This window comes from Lactuca serriola, chromosome 7 (genome assembly GCF_051521515.1).
Source record: "Lactuca serriola cultivar US96UC23 chromosome 7, Lser_US96UC23_V15, whole genome shotgun sequence".
Taxonomy (NCBI): domain Eukaryota; kingdom Viridiplantae; phylum Streptophyta; class Magnoliopsida; order Asterales; family Asteraceae; genus Lactuca; species Lactuca serriola.
In genome coordinates this window covers 80,550,704-80,568,412 of record NC_136414.1, presented here as the reverse complement: position 1 = coordinate 80,568,412, position 17,709 = coordinate 80,550,704, and the positions used below count along the sequence as shown (strand labels likewise).

At 36.4% G+C, this 17,709-nt stretch overlaps 1 protein-coding gene across 1 annotated transcript; it reads left to right on the top strand.

The window, feature by feature from the left end:
* Nucleotides 1–15,568: 15,568 nt before the first annotated feature.
* Nucleotides 15,569–17,709, top strand: LOC145062016 (S-adenosyl-L-methionine:benzoic acid/salicylic acid carboxyl methyltransferase 3-like). Its single transcript, XM_079009626.1, has 4 exons — nucleotides 15,569–15,806; nucleotides 15,913–16,335; nucleotides 16,922–17,176; nucleotides 17,273–17,709. Exons 1-4 carry the CDS (start codon nucleotides 15,702–15,704, stop codon nucleotides 17,639–17,641), a joined length of 1,152 nt encoding a protein of 383 aa, XP_078865752.1. The 5' UTR covers nucleotides 15,569–15,701; the 3' UTR covers nucleotides 17,642–17,709.

Below are 17,709 nucleotides of genomic sequence, written 5' to 3'. Positions count from 1 at the left end.
AGGATACATATAAAAGGAAATTAGTTTATCCTTAACACTTTACGCGATCAAAATTCTCTCAGATGATTTAAGCCCTAATTTCTCTCTGTTCTTCAAAACTTTCAAAACCCTAATCAATGGTTGCTGCTCAAACTCATACCATTGAAGATGTTTCATCCCAGCCGATCATGAAGCTTCAGAGCACTAATTACCAAGTTGAATATGATGTTTCACTATATCTCGATGAACTCCAAATGTTAATTGTTGCTCTTCAACACTCAGGCTTGTCGACTGCGATGTTCAACTCTTTTGATGTTCCCATGTCTTGGCTATCAATGGCGGGTTCCACTGCGACTTAGAGCAAGGCTATGGATGTTGTTATCTTTAATCTGGTAAATGACAAGAAGATTCGTCTCACCAAGAAGTTGTTCACTCAAATTCTTGAAATCCCTAATTCTCACCATTCTACAAGGTTACGAATGCTTAGGTCATTCATATGTTCAATGAGATGGGTCATCAACCACCTCTTACCAAGATCAGTGACTTCAAGAAATCAAGCCTGCCCTGTATCTGGAACTTTCTCTTTGGCATTTACCTTCGATGCTTAACTGGTAGAAGTGTAAGGCTTGACAAGGGTCGAATGGAAGTGTATGTTATGGTGGCTTGAATATACTATGATCTGAATGTGGATTATGCCTCGCAGATGTGGAAGGAGTTTCTTAAAAGTGTAGAAAAAACGAATGTGGTTCAAAGGATTTTGTGTGCTCGGTATTGGAGTTTGATCATACGTTATGCGTATGAGAAAGAAGGAATTCAAGTTCCAGTTGATGAACCAAAAGCCAAATTTTTGAAATATCATTTTCCGAAGACAGTTGAAGATGATGCGGAGGTATTTCCAAACATTGCAAGAATTCCGGATGCTATGCTCAAAAAGATAGATCCGTCGAATCCTATATTGGTGGCGTATTTACAAAAGATTATTCCTTCAATGGAAACTGGAGTTCTTTTAAAAGGAAGTGATGAGAGGTCTTCCAAGAAATCCAAGAAGTCAAAGAAGGAAACTAAAGCAATTCCTTCGAAAGAAAGTCCTAAGAAGATCCTGGCTAGATCACCACCAAAGCGTGCTGATAATAAGGAAAAAGAAAAGAAGAAAGTGGTCAAGAAAATTGAAGTGACTAAAGCTGGTTCTTCGAAGGACATAATACCTTCGAAATCAAGGGTGTTTAAAAGATTGAGGAAGCTGTCACACAAGTCCAAAGTATCATCTGATGATCACTCTTCTTTATTTCAAAAAGCGCAATTGAATAGGAAGGGAGTTCTTGTTCGTGAAATCCCAACACCAGTTTCTCCATCCTCAAAGAAAAGAAGAGCTGAAGATGTTGCAAAACATATAGGTGATAAGAGAAAGAAGAGGAAGCTGGTCATTCACGAAGAGTCTTCAGACAGTGAGATTGTCCCAGAAACACCTTTAGGATCGAATTCACCAATCAAAACATCTACTCCTACGACAGTTGTTGTAATTCCATCCGAAGTTGTGATAAGTAATTCAGTTATTGAGGAGGTTCCAACTTCAGGCATTCTTATAAACGTATCTGATACGGGTGAAAATGTCAATATGGGTGAGGATATCACGATGTTAGCTATTTCTCAAGGTATAATCCCTTTATTTACTGTCGAACCCACTTCTGCCATTAACACTTCACTTCCACCATTTATTTCGAAAGTTCTCACCACCACAACTTCACCTACTTTCGTAACCATCTTACAACAACCCTTCATTACTTTGTTTACATCACAATCAACTGATCCACCAAAGCCTACTTCCGATGATGAAACTGATGGAGGAGGTTTCAGAGGAGTATTTTCAGACTTAGAATTTGATTCTATGGAAGAAAACATTCAAGATCATATGCTAATGTCTCGCACACAGTTCAAGATACTTACTTGCAAACTCAACTCTATTCTTCAATCCCAAGCTGACTTAGGGGCAAAACATTTTGTTTCGGGTATAGAGGTAGATGTAATGCTCAAGATACAGGAGTTACAAATTCAAGAAAAGATGGATCTCTTGGATAAAAACAATGAGCTTAGAGTCATGGCTCAAGCTGACTCATTGAATGGGGAAATCAAAGATCTAAGGATGGTAGCAAAAGAACGTCATGTTCTATTTGTTAAAGATGTCAAGACTGTGCGAGAGGATGTGAATCACAAGATTGAGGAAATGAAGGTTGAATTTTCGAAAGAAATCAATGACTTGAGTACCAATTACACTTTTCTTCATTCAAAAGTTGATATCATTGATGGGGCTATTACGAAAGTTGTGGAATACTATCAGTCATTAATTTCTAAGAATGAAGCAAAGGCGAGTGAAGATGTTCTGAATTTTGAAAAGCTCGGAGTCTTCCTTAAATAATTGAAGGAAATTGTGTCAAAGCCTACTACAACTTCTATTTTCACTCCTGAGTTTTTTAACTCAGAAATTCAATTATCTTGAAGCAGCAATAACGAAAGCAATGGCTCCTCTATCAAAATTTGGAAATATCTTACCAACTAGTGCCCACCTGTTGTCACAGGGGCGCAAGGGGGAGAAAAGGACTTTGTTGGTAAAGAAGGGAAAGTACGCAAAGGAGGAGAGGAGAAAGCAAAAACAGTTGGCAAGGTGATTTCAAATCAAAGCCTAATTCCCATTGTTCCGAAAGTCACTACAGTAATGGCAACGAAAACAACGACAAGACCTATTCAGAAGGGGATTGTTATTGGTTCGGAAGTTGTTGGAGGTGGTTCAAGCTCTTCGAAACCAAAAACAACTGAAGCTAATAGAGATAAGGGAAAGGGGATTGTTGTTGAAAAGTCAAAAGATGAGAAGAAGGCAAAAATTGAAGTAGAAATGGAAAAGCAAAGACAGATATAATGTATTCTGAGGCTGCGCGAAAATGATCCACCAATAATGGATAAAGGCGATCCAAGGAAACTTCACAGCTATGAAAATGTCGAAGCCAGAGTATCATACAACCACATGTATGCATTCGAAAAGAAGCTATTATATCAAAAATACTGATATGAATTAGCTTGATTTTCTGGTAAATGAAATGATAGTCATTACAACACAATACAAAATAATTGAGAAGTTTTAGAATGAAGATGATTTTCTTCATATGAAATTAAGGTTTCATGTTGTGGTTGGAAAAGATCAGAAGGAGGTATGGTCTATTATCAAGATAGTTCGAGTGATAAGCGTGACAAAGGATGTTATGTTTGAAGACACAATCCAAAGTTTTCGGTTTCATGTGGTCAGAGCGAACAATGTGGCATGTGATTTTTCTGTTGCTGATTTCCCATTGATGAACTTGAATGATCTTATTCAAGTTGCATTAATTCTTAAGGATATGGATGCTTCGAAACTACAAGGAATAGGCAAGGAAAATTTGAGACTTGGGCTTGGTCATATCAAAATTTTCATAGACAATTACTATGATTGTCTAGCCTTGACTGATATAGAGCTATCTTCTACATTGGGAAAAGAAGTAAAGTGGATATGGAAGTTGTGAAGTCACAAGCTGAACTTAAGAAGTTTGCTGATGGAGAAATTTGTCTAAAGCCATTAGGGTTAGTCTTTTCGGGAAAAGACAAGAAGGGAAAAGCGAAGAGATTTTTATTTCAAGCTTCGGAAGTTGAAAGGTATACAGTAGCTCAGTATACGAACTTTATTGTTCATATGAACAACAGTAAAAAGAAAAATGAAGGAGATAAAGCTGAATTGAAGAAGGTTATGAGCTAGTACACCAAAATTCGAAGGATAATGCATTTTGCTGCTCAAATTCTCACAAACTAACGCTCGACACTGATTACAAAGGGGGAGAATGTTGAGTCAAATTTATTGTAATGTGTCGAAGTTTGTTGAGTTAGTTTTGATATTTTTGTAATCTATTTACTAAGGCATTTTTAGTAACGAAGTCTGAATGTCGAGTCCTTAGTATTTTTTGTGTACTTTTAGTTCTCCTATAAATAGGAGATGTACTTTGAGATAGATAGAACTTTGGCATGTATTTTCTGTCTAGTACTCTCTGTGTACTTTGAAAGTATAATTGAGCTGAAACAAGATCTTATTTACTTCTTGGTGTTCATATACTTTGATTACTCTGATTTCTTTCATACACTCGATTAATCACTTCTACAGGACCCCAAACATCAGAATACACATGTTGGGTTCAAAGTTCTCCATTGGATGACTAGTGAAGGCTTGGATTGAGAAGACCCACTTGCACATGTGGAATTAGAGCCTTGTGACATGTGTGTGTGTGAGAGAGAGAGAGAAAGAGAGAGACTTGTTAGCACCTCTATAAATAGTAGGTTGCATGCCACTAGTAGAGTGTGCTTGAGTGATATAGTTCATTGTGATTAGTGATTAGGATATTTATGTAGAACTAGATCTAGATCCCTTTTTGTAACTCATTAGTATGATCGAATACATCTTTTAGCACCCAAATCACCCTGTCCATTATGTTCTTATAATTCCGCATATCAAATAAAATGCTCATAATTTACTAGATTTGGTATCAGAGCAGGTTTCATCAAATCTGTAAAACCCCGTTTATTTATTAAATAAATAAATTAATTAATGAATGGCTCGTAGCCCTAAAACAAATAATTATTTAGCAAAGTGTTGATCTCGAGGAGCTATTTGTCACACTTTTAGAGATTGGGGGCTAAAAGTGTAAATCCGGACTTAATTTGTAAGTATTATTGAAGGCAGAGATTAAATTGTAACTTTTGGGACTTTATTTGAAATGATTTTGGAGACAAAGGGGCTGATTATGTCATAATTAAGATATTGGGGGCTGTTTGGTAAATTCTGTACCTAAGGTGTAAAGGATTTTAATGCTAAGGGTTTAAATGGTAATTATCGGATTTAATTTGAAGAAGATTTTCAAGGCTAGGGTAGAAAGGGTAAAATTTGGATTACTTTCGAAATTAGTTATGGAAGGAGGGACCATTTTGGGTCATTATGGAAACAAGTGTGGGGATCGGGGTATTTAAACCCGTCACCCCCAGTAGCCCTAACCCTAGCATCGTTGTTTCAGCCGCCACCACCCATTCAGAGTTGTCTTAGCCGCTGCCTCCATTCTGTTGCACGATCGGTGGTCTCTCTTCTCACCGGCGAAGTCGGGGTCGAGGGTGCAATGCCCAAAGGGTCGGAAGCTTCAAGGTCGGGAGCTGATGCTGCTATTTTCCAGAGGGAATCGCTCACCTCCTCTCCTCTTCATCTTCGTCGGTTACCGCCTCCTTCTCCATATGTCGTGGTCGTTGTTTTTCTTCTTGGGGGGGGGGGGGGGAACGTAAACCGCTTTCAGACGTCCGACTGCCATCCTCTCTTCTCCATTTCTTGTTGCCGGTGATTTGTTCAAGCCTTGACCGCCATCGTCAACTGTCGCCGGGTGTAGCTGGAGAAGAACCGCTATGACCGGTCGAGTTTTCGGGTGGTGGGTTCGTCATTTCTGTCGCTGTGAGTACTCCCCGCCGCTGCTGCCACCATTTTGTGCTTCTGCCGTCGTCAACCGCCACCAGGAGGGTGGCTAGATCCGCTAGCAAGCAAGAAAGTGTATGGGTGTTCGTTTTGTTGTAGTGTGTGTTGTGTGTGTAACTTGTTTGGCTGGGAACCCTAGAACAGCCATAACCACCACCGTGAGGTGGTGGCTGCCACCATACACCGCCATGTATGTGTGTTTACATTAGTTAGGGTGTGTGTGTGAGCTTTGGTATTTCATTGTAAATTGTAAAAGAAAATGGAATAATGAGAAAGAGACCATAACCACCACCGTGAGGTGGTGGCTGCCACCTCCTGCCGCTACCGGCCGTCGTGTCGGGTGGCGGTGCGTTTTGCCTCTTGTGATTGATTCGTTTGGGGTGCTAGAAACCCAAATGGGCTCAAAGGAGCTCTAATGGGCTCAATGAAGCTTAATGGACTCTAATGAACCCAATAAAACCCTAATGAGCTTATTAAGATTTTAGTGGGCTTAATAGGCCCAATAAAGCCCTAAATGACATAAAAGGCCAACAAATTGATAAGTAGGCTAATATTTGGATTGGAAAACCCTAATGCCAATGAAAACCCTAACTTTAAGAATTATTCGGGTCACACACGAGAATTATTTAATAACTTGGAATATTAAATAATAATCAATGGAAGAAATTAATCTAAGCGATAATGGACTTAATGGATTAAGTCCTAAATGGGTTAAGTAGGAAACTTAACCCTAATCATCATTTTATGTGAAACCCTAATTTCACTTGTGTATATAATTGGGCCTTTATGTTGGGCCTAAATGATTGAGATAATAATGGACCATCCAAGAGCAAACAATTGAACTAGAATAATTTAATGGGCCTAGGGTAAAGCCCATGTAAAGGGCTTGGGCCCAATTTGGAAAATTGGGCCTTAGATGGGCCATAGTTTGGGCCTTAATGATTATATAGTGTTGGGCCTTAGAATGAGACCATGTTTAGGCCTAGGCCCAATTTGGAAAATTGGGCCATGTGTTGGGCTTTGATTTCTATTGACTTGGGCCTATGGATTGGGCCTTGGGCTTAAATAAGCCAAGCCTGGGGTAGTGTAGCAATTAACCAAGTATGTAATATGGTTATGTGTTGGGACCCAATTATTAATTGGGTGTTATTTTGGTGTTGACAGTTCGGGAATCTATCAGCCAGCAGTTGAGGTCGAGTCTGCGGGACTTCAGCAGTGTGGGATTGTGTCTATGGGACTTCAGCAATGTGAGGTGAGTTACCTTCCAGTATCGGTGTGTCTACGGCCACAATGTCGACCCACCGGTAGGAGTTGTATGTTAGATGATTGTCTTTGTGATATCATCTAGGTTTGCTACTACCTGATACGTTATATGCTGGCATGATATGTTATATGTGATAGTAGTAGAGTTCGGTTGTTAGGATCGAAGGGTAGGTCAGAGACCCCATATATGTCTGACAGTATGTGATGACATGTTATATGCTGGCATGATATGTTATATGTGATAGTGGTAGTAGGAGGGGAATAGTCCCCAAGTTCGGTTGTTAGGACCGAAGGGTAGTTCGGACACCCCTGATATGTCTGATAGTATGTTTATGTTATGATATATGTGATAGTAGCAGTAGGGGGTGGAATAGTCCTCGAGGGTCGGTTGTTAGGACCGACGGGTAGGTCAGCACCCCAGAATGGCTTGACATGGGTAGGTCAGTGCCCCAGAATGACTTGACACGGGTAGGTCAGCACCCCAGAATGGCTTGACACGGATAGGTCGGCACCCCAGAATGGCCGTACCGGGTAGGTCGGCACCCCAGAATGGCCGTATCGGGTAGGTCGGGCACCCCAGAATTGCCCGACAGTATGTATGCTATGTGATTGTATGGTATGTGGTATGATGGGGGAACTCACTAAGCTTTGTGCTTATGGTTTTCAGTTTTGGTTTAAGGTACTTTGTCTTCAAAGGAAAGGAGTCGGCTCGATCGCAGCGCATCACACTATGTTTTCCGCACATAAGACCCTTGGGGATTACACTCTGATATGGTTTTATGATACTATGTTTTTGATTACTGTCACTTGGGTCTTGACATGAGACTTTATTATGAATGTTTTTATACTGATGGTTTTATGTAATAACATAAATAAAAATGAAAATTTTGGCCTGTATTTTTGGGATGTTACAAAATCGATTTCAGTTTTTCTCGTTTTTTCATTTTTTTTAATCGCCATTTTCGATTCAAAAACTTCCGCAATCTGAATCAAGAAAATTGACTTGATCGATTGTTTTGAATAGATTCTACACTCTGCGTGTTAGATCGATTAATTTCTAACCAATCTTTGTTTGATTTCCTTCTTAAATCTCATTTTGAAATCCAAAACTCCTCCCTCTTTGAAAAGTCCATACAACAATGGTGAAATTCAATATGAACACAATGAAAAACTTTTCTCACTTTCTCGGATCATTAACTAAGATTCTAATGTTGATACCGGAGTACTATGAGCAATAGGCTGATAGGATGGAAGATTAGCTTAATGGAATCAATGAAGATCTGATGAGATCTATCAACAAAGGTGAATTTAGTCCGGTGATGTTAGTTAACATTGGTACTGCTGCTACAAGTAAAGATATGATCACTCAAGGAAATAAGATGAAGGAGAATGATAAGAAATGTCTACGTGAACTACGTGGTGCTCTTCCACCAATAGTTTACAATTACGTCCGAAGTTGTAAAACTGAAAAGGATAAATGGGATACACTGAAGGAAAAGTATAAAGGAAATGGGAAGACAAAGAAAAGTCCAGTGAAGCATTGCTTGTTGGGATTGGGTGAGCTCAAGCCCAAGGAAAACAAATCAATCGAGCCTTACTATGATTGATTGATTGAACTGATATTCAAATGTTCTCGATACGGAGTGACTCATTCCACCATGGTGTTCAATCTCACTTTTCTGATGGGATTGAGAAAGGAGTGGAGAACCATTAGCTTAATGATCAAAACTCAATAAAGTTTTGACGGTTATTCATTGGAAAATTTGTATAATGTTCTGAAACCTCATGAAAGTGAAATAATTCAAATTGCTAAAGTAGGAAAGTTAAGTTTGGGAGGACCATTGACACTGATGTCAAAAGTGAATGCCAAGGAATTTGAAGTCGGATCTACTGAAGAAGATAAAATTGAGGAAGAAAGGTTTTCTGTTCAACTATGATGATGAAGCGGTTGCTTAGTACTCAAACAACAACGTGAATAAATTCTTCAAGAAGCTTATCAATTCGAAGTTCAAGAACAGCAAAGAGGTTAAGGAAAATAGTTTGACTAGAAAGAAAGTTAAAGGTTAGAGTCGAAAGTTGAGTGAATGTTTTGGAGTCGAAAGTGAAGGTTTCGACTTTGCTGTGTGCGATTGTGTGTAAACTGCAACTTGAACAAAGGCGAAGATGATACCAATATTTCATAATTGGTCCCTGCAATTTCAGTAAAATGACTCTTTCTTCCCAGAAAACAAAAACTTGTCAAATATTGAAGATTTTTTTGGGGGATTTTCAAAAAATGGTCATTTGTGCAAGTATTTTTTTTTTATCAATATGAACTATTTTGTTCATTTTTGGTCTAAGGCAATCTTAGAAGATCACTTTTCGACTAGAAGTGATTTTATTTTGTCAATTTTATGGATTTGTGCAAAACGTTTACGCCACGTCTCAAGGGGGAATTTTGTATTGAAAATTCCAAATTGAGCGCTTTGTCATTCCATTTTCGGTTTATAATCATATTGCGTTTACAAAAAGGGGGAGAGATTTGAATATGAGAATTCAAAATTTTTGGATTTTTCATATTAGGCGAATTTGAAGACCGATGTGACCTTGAGAAAGAGAATTTTATGAAGTGATTCAAATTGGAAATTCTAAAGTGATTTGGGTTTTTCGCGGTTTCATGAAGGGTTTGGACATAATAAAGATTATTGGGATGTGTTTTTATGCTCAAGGTTGGGTAATTGATTTGAGAAGATTCATGGAGATTTGGATACTCCAAATTATCTTTTGATGCTCAGATTGTCATGTCTCACATTCTAGAACCCAGATTAGGAAATCATTGAAGACTTGAAGATTTGATGCTCACTTCTATATTTGTTACTCTTGAGGATTCGTTCATGATGTTGCTCTTTTTGAAGATTGAAGCCAAGTCATCCATTTCTCACTTTGAGGGGTAGAATGTTTGGTTCAAAGTTCTCCATTAGATGACTAGTGAGGGCTTGGTTGAGAAGACTCACTTGCACATGTGAGATTAAAGCCTTGTGATATGTGTGTGTGTGTGAGAGAGAGAGAGAGACTTGTTAGCACCTCTATAAATAGTGGGTTGTATACCATTAGTAGAGTGTGCTTGAGAGATGTAGTTCATTGCGATTAGTGATTGGGATATTTATGTAGAACTAGATCTATATCCCTCTTTGTAATTCATTACTATGATTGAATACATCTTTAACACCCAAATCACCATGTTCATTATGTTCTTATAATTTCGCATGCTAAATCAAATGAGTGACACAATATCAAAAGGAGCAATAGAACGAGTGACACTTTTATTAAACGGTAAAACATAAATTTTTCCTAGTTTACAACCACAACAATCAGAAATATCATCAGTTTTCAAAGAACCTAACACACCAGTGGAAACCAAAACATTTAAACGAGACACTGACACATGTCCCAAACGAGAATGCCAAAGACAAATACATACGACGAAGGATTTAAACAAAAATACGACCAATCGAAACTAAATGCAGCAACATCAACAACATGTAACTGCTCCAAAACATAAATCTCCCTAAGTCTACGGCCTATCCCAATCACCCTTCGAGACTGAATGTCCTATACACAACATAATATATTAGAAAAGAAGACCCAACAACTAGACTTACACAACTGACCGACTGAAGCAAGATTCAAAGCAAGTGTGGGAATATAATAGACATCTGTTAAAGATATATAAGAAGTGGCAATAGAACCAACACCCTCTATTGGCATAGGTTTAGCACTAGCAGACATAACAGAGACAGGTAAACGAGATGATAATGAAGCAAAAGATGACGAATGTGGTGACACGTGATGAGATGCACCAGAATCCAATATCCACAGAGATGAAGGAATACCTAAAGTGCTGGATAAAGATAGAACTGAATGAGACATGGAAGCTGACATGGTAGTTGGATTAGCGACAATGAACTGTCTGAACTACTTAACAATATGGGGATCCAAGGCTGATGGTGGTGTAAAATCCGTCTTATTCTCAACTGAAGGTGCATCAGCATTATACTATGGTGGCCTAAAAGGTGAAAACAAGGGATGTAGTTAAGATTGTCTAGAAGGCCTGTTTTGTTATGAAGGTTGTACAGGTGGTCTGGTTTGTTGTTGCTGCTGATTTCCCTTGAACAACAAAGGAAAATTTGCCTTATAATGGTTCTTCTTCTTACAGAAAGCACACTCATCAAATGCAACTTTAGGACAATTCTAGTTTGAAGATTGAGGTTGTTGTGGAACAGCAAAGACAACATGAGTGTCCGTCTTGGGACCTTTGTCAGCATGGGACCTGATACGAGTTTCTTCAACAATCTATTCATGAATAATTGAATCAACAGTGAGAAGAGGTGTTTGATGCAAGATTGATCCATGCAATCATTCAAAATCTGAACGTAATGCCATCAAGAACTGAACCAGACATTGCTCTTCCCTTCTATCAATATAAGGCTTAAATGCCTTCAGCACATCAGGTTCTGTAAGAGCTAACTGGTTCTATAAATTCGACATAGCTGCATAAAATTCCTGAACACTAAGATTGTTCTGTTGGATGGCTCAAATATCAAACTCTAATTGGTATTGTTTTGTAAAATTAGACTGAGCATACAACCTAGCCAAGTGATCCCAAACGTCTTTTGTTGTGTCATACTTCGCTAACTGAGTACGAATAGACTAGACATCAGAATTATTAATCTAAGTAATAATCTTGGAGTTATTAGTCTCCTATGAGTCTAGTAAGGTTGCATAATCTGCAACCTTGTCATCTATTGGTTTCTTCCTGTCATCTGTAACAATCCTCTACATAGTCTTGGCTCGAGAGAAATTATTCATAACATAACTCCAATAGGCATAATTCTTTCCATCGAGTAGGATAATAATGGACCGAAGAGAATCATATATTGAGGCCATATTTCCAATATCAGTCAATGATGTGCACAAAAGTACCTACTAGTTTTAAATTTATAACCTAACTAACTTAACTAACTAATATGCACCTAGGCAGTGTACCTAGTCGGATTGTAGTGTAGTAAAGTAAGTTGGGGTCGAACACAGGGAACAAATTTAATTAACTAAAATAATTACTCTAAATTAATCTAAAATCAAACAATAATTTAAAAGGTTTTTATTTGATTTTGCAAGTTCAGACAAACTTAATTACTAAACAAAGGTTCAATCAATTACTAAAAACACTCCCATTTAGTTCGAATCCATTTCTTCTTTATGGTTAGCTAACAATTATGGATTATCAAATTTGGTTACCTAATATTATATTATTAGTAATTTAAGTCCAAATTTACTAATAATTAACTAATTCATGTAAAACTATGCATGGTCACAATCAAACATAGAATCAATTATGGATTATGAATAGGCTATGTAAGATTTATTATGCAAACATAATTATGGTCATAATTTATGTTCTCCAGCACAGCTAAATGCCTAAATTCAATTACTTCAATCACTTATCTAATATTGGGTTGATCCTAGCTCTAGCAATTCAATATTCACTAAATCACTAGGTGTCAAGTTCATGTAATTTAATAATCACTAAGCTACACAGAACATGAATTCAAGCAACTAAACAACCAAATATTAGCATGCTAGGTATTAACAATCAAACACAAGCATAATATCAACAAGTCAAATCCATAATTAATTAAACTAATTCATAAGTTGAAGCTTCATCTAGCTAAATAGGAGTAGCTAAATTCAGCTACTCATGGTAAAAATCAAACACAAAAACTCAATAGAGATAAATCTAAACATGATCAAACCAAATAAATTGATGTTTTCGTCTAGGTCTCTTCAAATCTTGAGCTCCAATTGTTTCCTCCTCTTCTAAGGGTTTTTCAGAGGTTATTTTTCGTAATGCTTCTCCAAAAAGTCACCTCCAAGTCCCTTAATTCGTCATAATGTTCGGATATATATACTTGCCAAAAATCTGGCCACCATGACGTGGTAATGGCACCACGTCGTGGTCCTCGTGTTTATCCCGTATTCTCCAAGCCAACGTCAAAAACTGCGAAGATTCCATTCACCGCGTCGTGGTGGTTGGAAATTCAACTTTTCTCAAAACACGAAAGTCGTCCAAAATTGTGTCTAGTTTTCAGATCATTTTGAATCACCTTAATCGGAGTTACGAGTCATGAGATATGGTCAAAATACTAACAAGGGGTCAAGCTGTCTACCAACATCCTTCTTGTGTCTTCTTCTTGTCTAAGCTTGTATTTTCCTGCTTCCAGCTTCCATATTGCTTCCGAGCATGTATTTTATGCTACATAGCAGATATTAAACATAATAAGTACCTTTTGTTCTATAATAAGCATAAATATAGCATAAAATATTAAGATATGATGTAAAAAATATGTGTAGATATGCACATATCAGTCAAACAAGAATAACCAAAACAATAGGAAATACGAATAGCAATAGCAACAATCAAGATCTCGAAATTAACAAAACCAACATACGAAACGAAACCCTCGAAATCGACGAAATGAACAAATCAAATCAATCTGAATACAAAAGCGAGCAAAAAACCATACCAAAAATTGCGAACAGTACATGAATAGTGTCAATGAACAATACCATGAACAGTACCGTGAATAGTATCGATGAACAGTACTGTGAACAATGTCGATGAACTGTACTCGTGACCACGAACAGTACCGTGAATAGTACACAATACGTGAATAATAACTCGTCCACAAAAATGAAAGTACAGATCAACCAAACTTTGATACCATGTAAACTAATAAGTGAAGGACATATAACGGCTAGGGTTTCATATTGTTATCAAAGAGAAGTACAAATACAATGAAAGGGATAGACATAATATATAGAGTGACTAATTAGAGTTCTTAGCTTAAAGGCCCATCAAAAACTCAATACAAGATAAAACCCAAAATCTTATAAGGCTAACGGTTTGTACCCCAAATTTTTTCCATTTAGTTTCTCTTCAAACCATAAACCACAACCTAGAACAAATTCTTCGGGTGAGTAAGGAGGGAATGTCAGTCACGACCCATATTGGAAAATGAATATAATGAAGAACCTCTCTAGGTAGGGAGAAAGCAGATGGATGAGCTCACTTGGAGCTCTTTTTAAGTGTACACTCTTATCACAAAAAAATGTGTGATCTCTTGTTCGAAGGCCGCTTCCAATATGTAATCGGGTTTTGTTGCTTGGCATCGTTGTAGGAATCAATTCACTTAGTGTTGACTCAGACCTCCTGTAGCAATCCGACTCGATAGTCTTTATAACCTTATCAAAAAAACAAGTTAAATAATCAAATGCGGACGAATAAACATCACTAACTAAATGTTTATAAAATGAAAACTATATCACCCTATTAAGTCATTTTATCATTATATTTTATTATAGGATTTACAATTTTAATTAATTACATGCGTATGATGAACATTTCCGCACTTGCTGTATAAACAATTATTAGATAGATACTCGTCAATAAATCTTCATATAAAGTATAAACTATTGACACAAATATTCTAGAAAATTAACATAATTCAATTATGTGTTCTTTAGGGCATGACACACATGTTAACATCGTTACCAATAATTGTAAACTTATTTGAAGGACATATAATTTCGGTAAACAAAACATGAATCATGTGAAAAGGCACGTCAGCAGCTAGATCCACCTAATGAATATTATTGCATATCAGTATTTATTATAATATTGCCTTTAAATTCACGTCCTTTTATGTTTTCACCTTAAGATCAAGGTCAGCATTCATCAAGCAGCTGCAAAGGCAAATCAAGGTTTATCAAAACATGTCGGAAGAAAATAACTGTAAATCACCATAGTCATAGTGTATACAGTGTTTGGGTAAACTTTTTGGATATGATCACAATACAATTTTCTTAAATGGTACAAAAGTTATATTTTCACCTTACAATGGATAAGGGTGCATGAACATTTAGCACTGCCAGAGAATCATGCATGAGCTATAAATGATCATATAAGAGTCATAAATAGGCGGAACAATGATTGATAGTCGATGCTAATTTTGATTCAAACATTCAATCTGTTACTAAAATTTTGTCACATACACGTCAAATTATATAATTATGGTCATATAAGACTGATTAGTATTGGAAGAGTTAAAGGACAAATATGGAGAGTTGGATTGGAAAAATGTAATGGTTGTAATGAGAATAGTAAAAATTATTGATTCTTTCCATCGAAGGTATTGACTAGTCCATAATACTTATAATTCTCAAACCTCAAATGCTTAGAGCTAAGTTGTTCTCTTTTTTTTTTTTTTTTTTTTTTTTTTTTTTTTTTTTTAAATGGTCTTAGTGGTAATGTCCGGATTAGAAACGGGTAAATATAAGAAAAAAGAGTAAATAAGATATTAAAAAAAAAATTCGAGGGACATATTGTAATTTAAAGCATTAAAGGGAGCTCATAAGATGGTAATTAAGTTGGTAATTAATTAAAAGTCTCAAAGACCACGAGAGTGCAACTTTTAAAAATCATAGAAACAAGCCATATTAAAAATTAGAAGTTTGAACTAAAATTGTAGCTAGGTATAAAGCACAAGGACCAAAACCATAATTTACTCTGTCCCTAAATCAATGTATCATAGAAATACAGAATATGGATATAATAAAATAATTATAATAAATCAATGTAAAGTGATAGATTTTAATATATTATCTTTTAAAGTCTAGATCTGTGCGTAAGATATTATTGCAAACAGAGGAAAAGCCGTGAAAGAGTTTGAAATGTTTTATTTACTTGGCATACCAATTTGAAGGTTACAATAATTAAGATGTACTTATTGACTTGCGAATTTTTCGATACGCCTATCTATAACAACAAAATCAAGGCTATACAGAAAGTGATTAAGACGTTTTATTCACTTACCGTATGCCTATTTAAACACATAAAATGAAGGCCAAAGACAAAGAAAAGATAGCCATGGAAGTACAAAACATCCTACACATGAATACTGGCGATGGGGATTCAAGCTATGCATGCAACTCGTTTCTTCAGGTCTGTCTTAGTCTTTGTTATTATTGCATGCTAAAAGCATATCTAAATATGTCCTATATAGTTAAACGTGAATCTGAGAGTTGTTGAGCTCATATTTTTATTCCAGGAAACAGCCATGTGGAAAACGCTTCCGGTTTTAAGGCATACAATCAAGTTTATGGCTAATAATGACATCATCTTTAATACTCAGTGTTTCAAGGTAGCTGATTTGGGGTGCTCCTCTAGCATAAATTCACTATTGGTTGCATCCACCATTATTGATATGGTTCACGACCTTTGTGAAGAAACTAAGCATAAATCACCGCAGTTTGAAGTGTGCTTAAATGACCTGTTCGGAAATGATTTCAATACCATATTCAAAATGCTACCGGAGTTTTATTCCAACCTTAAGAAGAAGAAGAAGAAGAAGCGAGAACATTTTGGCCATTGTTTTGTTTCAGCTACACCTGGTTCATTTTACCGTAGACTCTTTCCTAACAAAAGTTTGCACCTTATTCACTCCATGTACGCTCTTCATTGGCTTTCTCAGGTAATTTTCATTACATCCACATTTCCAGTTCTAACCATATATTTTCACATTTATGAAATTAAATCTCCTTATATATTAAAAGTATTTATACAACATCAGAAGCCACCCGAACACTATATAGTAGTATTTAAGCTTATTGGAGTGAGATTCTAAGTTTCATGATTAAAAAACGAGAACATTTTTGAGTTGCAACGAACTCACGTTGGTGCAATATATTTAGGGTGGATGTAGAAATACATTGTAGGTGTTGTGGATAAATGAAAATTGCTAAAAAAATCAAAATTTTTTCCACTATGGACAGAAAACCAGGTGTTTCCTGTATAAGAGACCTGCCTAAAACCACCCCTCATCATTTTCGATGTCATTTATAAATCTTGTACAATTTTAAATCAAGAGATCACTTTATAATTGTAAAAAACAAGTTCCAAGAATTGAAATATGTTTGGGTACATGTGTTTATCGGACTCCAAACCAACTAACCAATCAAGGTCTATCTTTTTAGATAATTATGATCTAACTCTTATAGATACTTGATACAAACTCTTTTGCAAACTATATCATATATAGTCCCTGGCACATGTTATAGGTACCTGAAGGCATTGAAAACAACAAATCTAATATATACATGTCCAAATCAAGTCCACCAAATGTGTTGGAAGCATATCAGAAGAAATTTGATACAGATTTCCGGAAGTTTTTACAAATGCGTTCTGAGGAATTAGTAAAAGGTGGATGCATGGTGTTAACATTTGTCGGCCGGAGTATTGCTGATCCAACCATTGATGACTGTTGCATTATCTGGAAGCTACTAGCCCAATCACTTCACGACATACTCAAAGAGGTAAAAGTTTTTTTTATTATTTCTTTTAAATATATTCAGATTTGTTTTAGCGATTTATTAATAATTAATATTTGGTTATATAAACCAACACTTTAGGGACTGATCCAAGAATCAGACATTAAGTCATTCAATATGCCATACTATAATCCATGTGAAGATGAAGTTAGGAACATTATTCAGAATGAGGGGTCGTTTTCTCTTGATATGTTGAATGTTTTTCAAGTCAACTGGGATCCACATGATACAGATTATATAAGTACGAAGGATTTTGATGTGCCTAGCCATATCCACGGGGAAAATGCAGCAAAAGCTCTGAGAGCTGTTATGGAACCATTGTTGACCTCTCATTTCGGAAATTCCATAATAGACATCTTATTCGACAAGTTTAAGAAGCATGTGTCACTACAGCTTGCTAAGAAAAAAATAAGATACTATAATATAGTCGTTTCATTGTCTAGAAAATGAAAAATTCACGTGCTCAAGTTGCTCTCGTGCAGTTGTTTTCAGTTTTAGTTCTTCCATTGTAATCTTAA

Bases quoted from the DNA above. Each gene is read 5' to 3' on its own strand.
- LOC145062016 (XM_079009626.1), top strand. From the start codon at position 15,702: ATGAAGGCCAAAGACAAAGAAAAGATAGCCATGGAAGTACAAAACATC. The intron at 15,807-15,912 runs GTCTGTCTTAGT...TTTTTATTCCAG, and splicing joins CATGCAACTCGTTTCTTCAG to GAAACAGCCATGTGGAAAAC. The intron at 16,336-16,921 runs GTAATTTTCATT...CACATGTTATAG, and splicing joins CTCTTCATTGGCTTTCTCAG to GTACCTGAAGGCATTGAAAA.